Source organism: Staurois parvus, unplaced genomic scaffold (genome assembly GCF_062004578.1).
Source record: "Staurois parvus isolate SC_StPar_1 unplaced genomic scaffold, SC_StPar_1.0 ptg003172l, whole genome shotgun sequence".
NCBI classification, from domain to species: domain Eukaryota; kingdom Metazoa; phylum Chordata; class Amphibia; order Anura; family Ranidae; genus Staurois; species Staurois parvus.
The window spans coordinates 22418-32500 of NW_028320968.1; the positions used below are offsets into that span (position 1 = coordinate 22418).

General features: G+C 56.9%; 1 protein-coding gene across 2 annotated transcripts in view; it reads right to left on the bottom strand.

Annotated features, from left to right (window-relative positions):
* TPR (translocated promoter region, nuclear basket protein) overlaps positions 1 to 10083 on the bottom strand; it is a 76589-nt gene that overhangs the window by 20638 nt on the left and 45868 nt on the right. For both annotated transcript variants that reach the window (XM_089667317.1, XM_089667316.1), the window contains exons 21-24: positions 9089 to 9255; positions 5340 to 5492; positions 3220 to 3336; positions 509 to 712 (exon numbers count right to left, since the gene is read on the bottom strand). In XM_089667317.1, coding sequence (XP_089523443.1) covers positions 509 to 712; positions 3220 to 3336; positions 5340 to 5492; positions 9089 to 9255 — 641 coding nt within the window. The remainder of the gene's footprint in view (positions 1 to 508; positions 713 to 3219; positions 3337 to 5339; positions 5493 to 9088; positions 9256 to 10083) is intronic.

The window sequence follows — 10083 nt, forward strand, 5'->3', positions numbered from 1 at the left end:
GCCGGCAGACAGGTCATTGCCCAGGAGTCAGAAGGGCGCCACCTAGGAGAGGTGGGAGTCAGAGCAGCAAGGGGGCTGCTAGCTGTGTGCAAAAAGCCATATTTTGGAAGGAGGCCGTGTGCATTCAAGGAGTCCAATGCTGTGTCCTGGGACTGGCCAGTGGTCTGGGAGACCCATATAAATAGAGGGACTGCTAACCAGCAGGGCTGATAGAGAGCCAGGAGGCTGAATATGTTGTTTGTATTGATGGTGGATACCCCTGCGTGGGGGAAACCCGTTATGTGGAACTTTCTTTTAAATAAAATTGGGCAAAAACAGCCCTTAAAAAGGAAGTGAGTGACTGTGTGCTTATAAATCTCTCCCCTTGGTGGTCCCCACAATACACACGGACATGAAAGCTCCTCACACACAGACATTTCGGTTTTCGGCCGCATGCATTCTGACTTTTCCATTTCAGCGCACCACGACAAGAAATCACGTAAATGAACCGCATTATAAAGCCAGTTACCTTGAGGATGCGCTCTCTCTCCTCCCAGGATGCTTTGCACTCCAGCAGCTGGGACTGCGCCTTCTGAGCCGCCTCCTCTGACTTCTGGCGGGTGGCGGCAGCATTGCTGAGCTGTTCCTTGGCAGCCTGAAGAGCTTCTACGTCGGCGGCGTGCAGCATCAATTCCCGCTCATACTTGTTCTGCGATTCCGCCGCTATCTTTGCCTTGAAAATAAAGAAAGGGTGCAAATCACATTCCATGCGATCCGGCCAGGAAACAGCCCGAGTCCTGCAGATTCATCAACTAGGATGGCCATCGTCTATGAAGCATGAAAAGGCTTTCAGTATGAAACGGCCAACTATACCTCCCACCAACACCAGCGACCGGGTACTACACCTCCCACCGACCGGGTACTACACCTCCCGCCGACACCAGCGACCGGGTACTACACCTCCCGCCGACACCGGGTACTACACCTCCCGCCGACACCGGGTACTACACCTCCCGCCGACACCGGGTACTACACCTCCCGCCGACACCGGGTACTACACCTCCCGCCGACACCGGGTACTACACCTCCCGCCGACACCGGGTACTACACCTCCCGCCGACCGGGTACTACACCTCCCGCCGACACCAGCGACCGGGTACTACACCTCCCGCCGACACCGGGTACTACGCCGACACCGGGTACTACGCCGACACCGGGTACTACGCCGACACCGGGTACTACGCCGACACCGGGTACTACGCCGACACCGGGTACTACGCCGACACCGGGTACTACGCCGACACCGGGTACTACGCCGACACCGGGTACTACGCCGACACCGGGTACTACGCCGACACCAGCGACCGGGTACTACACCGACACCAGCGACCGGGTACTACACCGACACCAGCGACCGGGTACTACACCGACACCAGCGACCGGGTACTACACCGACACCAGCGACCGGGTACTACACCGACACCAGCGACCGGGTACTACACCGACACCAGCGACCGGGTACTACACCGACACCAGCGACCGGGTACTACACCGACACCAGCGACCGGGTACTACACCGACACCAGCGACCGGGTACTACACCGACACCAGCGACCGGGTACTACACCGACACCAGCGACCGGGTACTACACCGACACCAGCGACCGGGTACTACACCGACACCAGCGACCGGGTACTACACCGACACCAGCGACCGGGTACTACACCTCCCATCGACACCAGCGACCGGGTACTACACCTCCCATCGACACCAGCGGCCGGGTACTACACCTCCCATCGACACCAGCGACCGGGTACTACACCGACACCAGCGACCGGGTACTACACCTTCCATCGACACCAGCGACCGGGTACTACACCTCCCACCGACACCAGCGACCGGGTACTACACTGACACCAGCGACCGGGTACTACACCGACACCAGCGACCGGGTACTACACCGACACCAGCGACCGGGTACTACACCTCCCATCGACACCAGCGACCGGGTACTACACCGACACCAGCGACACCAGCGACCGGGTACTACACCGACACCAGCGACCGGGTACTACACCTCCCACCGACACCAGCGACCGGGTACTACACCCCCCACCGACACCAGTGATAGGGTAATTTTTTTTTAAACCCACTGACAACCAGGCCAGTTTACACCCACCAATGGCAGAGCATTTTCTACTCCCACTGGCCACATCCCGCCCCCCCTAAAGTTTGATGTCCCGTAGTCTGCAGACGCTATAACGTTTGTGCAAACCAATCAATATACGCTCAGTCAGGGATCACACGTGTTTTGCGCAAAACGCACAGCAGTCCATTTAACATGATTTCCTATGGGACAAGTTCACATCTGCACGTTTTCACCCGCTGCATTTTTTGGAAAGGGTCGGCGACTATTTTAAAACGCAAAACATTGTGTTTTTGGTTCTATAGTCTTCAATGGAAACACTGCAGAAAAAAAATGTGCATTTTTGATGTGTTTTAATCTGTCTAGAAACAAGTAAAACAAATTAAAAAACGCACAGCAGAAATGGATCAAACGCAAACTGCATAGGTGTGAACCGAGCCTTACTGGGATTTTTTGTTTTATATTAGATAAAAAAATATATAAATTTTATTATTTCAGGTACTTATATAGCGCTATCAATGTACTCCGCGCTTTACATATATATTGTACATTCACATCAGGCCCCGCCCCCGAGGAGCGTACAATCTAAGGTCCCTAACTCACATTCATACATACACATCCTAGGGACAATTAACCTCCCAGCATGTCTTTGGAGTGTGGAAGGAAACCAGAGTACCAGGAGGAAACCCACGCAGGCACAGGGAGAACATGCAAACTCCAGGCAGGTGGTGCCGTGGTTGGGATTCAAAGCAATGACCTGAGTACTGCCAGGCGGAAGTGCGAACCATTTAGTTGCTGTGCTGCATATATTTTTTTTTTTGTAATGCAAAACGAAAAAGCGCACAGGTGATCAAATCTCATTTGGGTGCAGCGTTGCATGACTGCGCAATGGTCAGTTAAATGAACGCAGCAAAGTGTATAGCAAAAAAATGGCCTGGTCAGGAAGGGGGGTGGGGGGGGGGAATCCTCTGGGGGGTATGGGCTCAGAAAACGATTAACATGCATTCTCGGCGGGGACCCCGAGTTCCCCTTTGAGAAGTTCTCACCCTCGGGTGACCCTGGGAGGTCACAGTGGTTACGTTTCAGAACTCACCTGCTCCTGACAGTCCTGTTTGGCCTTCTGCTCATTACTGGTAGCAGTCACAGCCCTCTGAAGAGCAGACTGGACTTCCGCTTGCAAACTGGAGAGACTTTGTTTAAGCTGCGATAACTGGAAAATAAATAAAAATGTGTGAGAAGTCGTAACAAAGTAACAGAGAATACGGCAAACACAACACAGAGCCGGGAATGAATCGGGCCGACATGGAGGATACGGCACTGCAAACCAGAGAAACATCAGCGCAGCGAGCCGGTCCGTATAAATATGTACATAGTTATCTTATAATGTATAAAATTGTCAATAGGCAAAACTTTTTTTTAGGTATTATATAGTTTGGTGGGGGAGGGGGGAGGTGATCGATCAGGTTTTCCTATAAGTGTGCGCCCCAATTGTAGAGATTCAAAGTGGAGCTACACTGAGCACCAAAAATACGATTTTTAATATTCAAAGCAAACATCCCCATCCCTCCATCCATCCCCCACCAATGTATCCATCCCCCCCATCCATTCCCCCATCTAGGTCTCCATCCATCCCCCCCCCTCCCCATCTAGGTCTACATCCATCCCCATCTATGTCTCCATCCAAACCCCCACCAATGTATCCATCCCCCCCATCCCCACCCCCCATCTAGGTCTCCATCCATCCCCACCCCCCATCTAGATCTCCATCCTCCCCCCCCCCCCCCCCCATCTAGGTCTCCATCCACCCCCCCCCCCCCATCTAGGTCTCCATCCACCCCCCCCCCCCATCTAGGTCTCCATCCACCCCCCCCCCCCATCTAGGTCTCCATCCACCCCTCTCACCCAGGTCTCTATCCATCCACCCCCACCCAGGTCTCCATCCATCCCCCCACCTCGCCCATCTAGGTCTCCACTCCCCCCCCATCCATCCCCATCCATGTCTCCATCCATCACCCCCCCCCCCCCCCCATCTAGGTCTCCATCCACCCCCCCCCCCATCTAGGTCTCATCCATCACCCCCCCCCATCTAGGTATCCATCACCCCCCCCCCATCTAGGTCTCCATCCATCACCCCCCCCCCCCATCTAGGTCTCCATCCATCACCCCCCCCCCCATCTAGGTCTCCATCCATCACCCCCCCCCATCTAGGTCTCCATCCATCACCCCCCCCCCCATCTAGGTCTCCATCCATCACCCCCCCCCCATCTAGGTCTCCATCCATCACCCCCCCCCCCCCCCCATCTAGGTCTCCATCCATCACCCCCCCCCCCATCTAGGTCTCCATCCATCACCCCCCCCCCCATCTAGGTCTCCATCCATCACCCCCCCCCCCATCTAGGTCTCCATCCATCACCCCCCCCCATCTAGGTCTCCATCCATCACCCCCCCCCCCCATCTAGGTCTCCATCCATTCCCCCCCCCCCCCCCATCTAGGTCTCCATCCATCACCCCCCCCCCCATCTAGGTCTCCATCCATCACCCCCCCCCCCATCTAGGTCTCCATCCATCACCCCCCCCCCCATCTAGGTCTCCATCCATCACCCCCCCCCCCCCATCTAGGTCTCCATCCATCACCCCCCCCCCCCCATCTAGGTCTCCATCCATCACCCCCCCCCCATCTAGGTCTCCATCCATCACCCCCCCCCCCATCTAGGTCTCCATCCATCACCCCCCCCCCCCATCTAGGTCTCCATCCATCACCCCCCCCCCCCCCATCTAGGTCTCCATCCATCACCCCCCCCCCCCCATCTAGGTCTCCATCCATCACCCCCCCCCCCCCATCTAGGTCTCCATCCATCACCCCCCCCCCCCCATCTAGGTCCCCATCCATCACCCCCCCCCCCATCTAGGTCTCCATCCATCACCCCCCCCCCCATCTAGGTCTCCATCCATCACCCCCCCCCCCATCTAGGTCTCCATCCATCACCCCCCCCCCATCTAGGTCTCCATCCATCACCCCCCCCCCATCTAGGTCTCCATCCCCCCCCCATCTAGGTCTCCATCCCCCCCCCATCTAGGTCTCCATCCCCCCCCCATCTAGGTCTCCATCCATCCCCCCACCCCACTCTATGTAATATTTCCCTTCAGTGTTTTCCTGCAACAGCCAGCGACGTCATCAAACACATGGAACGATTCCTGGACTAAGATCCATACCTGCTGCTCCATGGTGTCCACAGATTTGTGCTTCTCGTCTCGGAGTTCCTGCTTTTCTTTCTCGGCTTCCATCAGCTTCTTCTCCAGCTGAGCCTGGTACTCGGTGGCTTCCTTCATGCGAGCCTCTATGGCTTTACGGGTCTCTTCTGTCACCTAGAACACAAAAAGGTACAAAATGGAACACCAATGTATGACAGCAACTGCACAACATCATTCCCATCGAGCGAAGCCAACGAAGCCCGCCCAACGAAGCCCACCCAACGAAGCCCACCCAACGAAGCCCATCCAGGGAAGCCAACAAAGCCCACCCAACGAAGCCCATCCAGGGAAGCCAACAAAGCCCACCCAACGAAGCCCATCCAGGGAAGCCAACAAAGCCCACCCAGGGAAGCCCATCCAGGGAAGCCAACAAAGCCCACCCAGGGAAGCCCATCCAGGGAAGCCAACAAAGCCCACCCAGGGAAGCCCATCCAGGGAAGCCAACAAAGCCCACCCAGGGAAGCCCATCCAGGGAAGCCAACAAAGCCCACCCAGGGAAGCCCATCCAGGGAAGCCAACAAAGCCCACCCAGGGAAGCCCATCCAGGGAAGCCAACAAAGCCCACCCAGGGAAGCCCATCCAGGGAAGCCAACAAAGCCCACCCAGGGAAGCCCATCCAGGGAAGCCAACAAAGCCCACCCAGGGAAGCCCATCCAGGGAAGCCAACAAAGCCCACCCAGGGAAGCCCATCCAGGGAAGCCAACAAAGCCCACCCAGGGAAGCCCATCCAGGGAAGCCAACAAAGCCCACCCAGGGAAGCCCATCCAGGGAAGCCAACAAAGCCCACCCAGGGAAGCCCATCCAGGGAAGCCAACAAAGCCCATCCAGGGAAGCCAACAAAGCCCACCCAGGGAAGCCCACCCAGGGAAGCCCATCCAGGGAAGCCAGCGAAGCCCACCCAGCGAAGCCCACCCAGCGAAGCCCACCCAGCGAAGCCCACCCAGCGAAGCCCACCCAGCGAAGCCCACCCAGCGAAGCCCATCCTGCTCTACACAGGTGCCACCGAACCCTAAAAGATCGCTCACATCAGGAAGTTACATAAGCAAAGAATGAGAATTATGGGCAAGACGAACGTCAACAAAACATTTCTAGTGATGCACCGATATATCGGCCGAGAATGGGGTTATCAGCGTCCCGCCGAGCGCGATGCAAAAAACGCGCCCCGCCGAGCGCGATGCAAAAAACGCGCCCCGCCGAGCGCGATGCAAAAAACGCGCCCCGCCGACCGCGATGCAAAAAACACGCCCCGCCGACCGCGATGCAAAAAACACGCCTCCTGCTGAGTTTCATTTTCTAAATTCACATTTATTTAAATTCATGATAATTAAAACAGTCAAATATACAAAAAAAAAAATAAATATATATTTATTTTTTTAAATTTATTTCTATTTCTTACGGCCCATTCCAGTTTGCGATGACATGCAGGCTGTCGCACAGACAAGCAGACTTGCCCTCAGCTGAAGGAAGCGAGCTTTTAGGCCCGCCCATTCCCTGCCCGCAGCGTCCTCTGACCCCGGCATGCCTGTGCGTGTCGACACAGGACGCAGTCCTAAGCATGTGAGCGTGCTTGCACAGGTGCCCCCCATCGGATTGGGGTGGGGCAGGGGGCACTGAATAGAAGACAGGCGGATGCTAAAAGGCAGAACTTTAGGAAAATAAGATTTAAAGAAGAAAAAAAAAAAAAAAGGGGGAGGAGCTCTGGGCTACTGTAGCTGCTGAATTTTATTGTAAGAACACGTATCTGTCCGGGGGTCCAGCGCCATCGTCACCTGGGCCGGTTCTCCACTGGCCAGCAGGTTCCTGGCGCCGGCAAGTAAGGGAAGCCTTGCGGCTTCACAACTGGTTTCCTGCTGTGCATGCGTGAGTCGCGCTGCGCCTTGTGAATGGCCCCGTAGACTACCAGGACCGTGATATGTCCCAGAAGACTGCAGGGGGAAGGAAGCGTGAACCAGAATCAGAACCAGGAAAAATCGCTCCCACCCCCCCCACAAAAAGTGCTAAATGTGGCAGCTGGGGGGGGGGGGGGGGGTGATCTCCACATTCGGTATACGGTTATCTAACCACTTCCAGTCCGGAAGATTCCCCCCCCCCCCTTCCAGTTCGGACGCTTCCCCCCCCCCCTTCCAGTCCGGACGCTTCCCCCCCCCCCCTTCCAGTTCGGACGCTTCCCCCCTCCACCTTCCAGTCCAAACTTCCCCCCCCGCCAGTCCTGACGCTCCCCCCCCCCCACCTTCCAGTCCGGATGCTCCCCCCCCCCCCTTCCAGTCCGGACGCTCCCCCCCCCTTCCAGTCCGGACGCTGCCCCCCCCCCCCCTTTCAGTCCGGACGCTCCCCCCCCCCCTTTCAGTCCGGACGCTCCCCCCCCCCCCCCTTTCAGTCCGGACGCTCCCCCCCCCCCCCCTTTCAGTCCGGACGCTCCCCCCCCCCCCCCCCTTTCAGTCCGGACGCTTCCCCCCCCCCCCTTTCAGTTCGGACGCTTCCCCCCCCCCCTTTCAGTTCGGACGCTTCCCCCCTCCACCTTCCAGTCCAAACTTCCCCCCCCACCAGTCCTGACGCTCCCCCCCCCCCACCTTCCAGTCCGGACGCTCCCCCCCCCACCTTCCAGTCCGGACGCTCCCCCCCCCCCTTTCAGTCCGGACGCTCCCCCCCCCCCTTTCAGTCCGGACGCTCCCCCCCCCCCCCTTTCAGTCCGGACGCTTCCCCCCCCCCCCCTTTCAGTCCGGACGCTTCCCCCCCCCCCCTTTCAGTCCGGACGCTTCCCCCCCCCCCCCTTTCAGTCCGGACGCTTCCCCCCCCCCCCCCCTTTCAGTCCGGACGCTTCCCCCCCCCCCCCCCTTTCAGTCCGGACGCTTCCCCCCCCCCCCCCCCTTTCAGTCCGGACGCTTCCCCCCCCCCCCCCTTTCAGTCCGGACGCTTCCCCCCCCCCCCCCTTTCAGTCCGGACGCTTCCCCCCCCCCTTTCAGTCCGGACGCTTCCCCCCCCCCCTTTCAGTCCGGACGCTCCCCCCCCCCCCCCTTTCAGTCCGGACGCTCCCCCCCCCCCTTTCAGTCCGGACGCTCCCCCCCACTTCCAGTCCGGATGCTCCCCCCCACTTCCAGTCCGGACGCTGGGATTTTAAATTTTTTTTTTGCAATATAGATGAAAAAGTCCAAACATTTACAAAAAAAGTTTTTTTTTTAAATAAAATTTTGCAAATAAATCTTTCTTCATAAATCTCGGCCAAAATATATTCAGTTATCTTTTTAGTAAAAAAAAAAAAATAATAATCCCAATTAGTTTATAACTTGCAGCCATTGAGAAATACTGTGAGAGCTGTGATTGGTCACAGTTTGTCACATGGTACAAGGCTGTTGTGAATGGCCCTGTACCATGTGATCTCTGTGATCATTCACAGATTTCACATGTAGTAAGCAATGATGTCAGACGTGACATCTTGTATACTACTGTTAATGTGATCACTGATTGGCCAATCAGTGATCACATGATCGGGACCTCACACAGAGGTCCCGTACGACGAGGACACAGTGGGCACCGGATCGCGGTGCTGAGTGCTCCCAGGGAGTGCGCCCAAGCAGAGAAGCAGGGAGGACGTTTATAAATGGCCACCTGCCCCTGCCCTGCCCCCGTCTGGCCGTTTATACACACGGGCCGGACCGGAAGGGGTTAAAAGGAACAAACTGATAATATGATACTTTATCTCTCTCCATCACCTGCTTCTCTTTGTTCAGAGACTCCTCCAGGCCGAGGACCACCTCCCTGTACTGCTCCACGTTGCTGCCGGACGTTTTCAGCCTCTCCTTCAGGTCACCGATCTGCTCCGTCGCCTGCTTTAGTTTATTCTTTATTTCCTCGACATCTTCAGCGTTTTCATCTTTGTCTGCAGAAAGACGACAATCAGCGAAACGAACGGCAATGCGGAGAAACATCACACACACCTCGCAGAGCGGATTGTACAGATCCCAAAACAGAAGCCATTCAAGCTTTTAGGTTCACCCCCCCCCCTCCTCCTTTTTGGCGGATCAGATTGGATGTCGGGTGTAGATGGACACACATCCATTTCTACCTGCCGCTCCATAGAGGAGAAAAGAGGTTCCCATCGGGTCCGCCTGGGAATACGGGCAGGAGGACCCCCCCATCGGGTCCGCCTGGGAATACGGGCAGGAGGACCCCCCCATCGGGTCCGCCTGGGAATACGGGCAGGAGGACCCCCCCATCGGGTCCGCCTGGGAATACGGGCAGGAGGACCCCTCATCGGGTCCGCCTGGGAATACGGGCAGGAGGACCCCTCATCGGGTCCGCCTGGGAATACGGGCAGGAGGACCCCTCATCGGGTCCGCCTGGGAATAATTTATTGAACAAAAAGTAGTATACTCACAAAGTCCCATCAGGAGGGAGGGCTGCTGGAGACACCCCCCACTAAGCCAATCAAAGGCACATCACAAGAAAGACCGCGTGGTCCAATCTCCCTAGATGGTAGCCCTTAGGGGCCTGTAGACCTCCAAATGGCTGACGCGCAACAGGCTCTGCCGCCAGGCGCGTCAACCATTTGGAGGTCTACAGGCCCCTAAGGGCTACCATCTAGGGAGATTGGACCACGCGGTCTTTCTTGAGACGTGCCTTTGATTTTATTTCTTTGTGAGTATACTACTTTTTATTCAATTAATGTCATTTTTAGAAGGTAATGCACTAGGCCCGGGCACCCTCG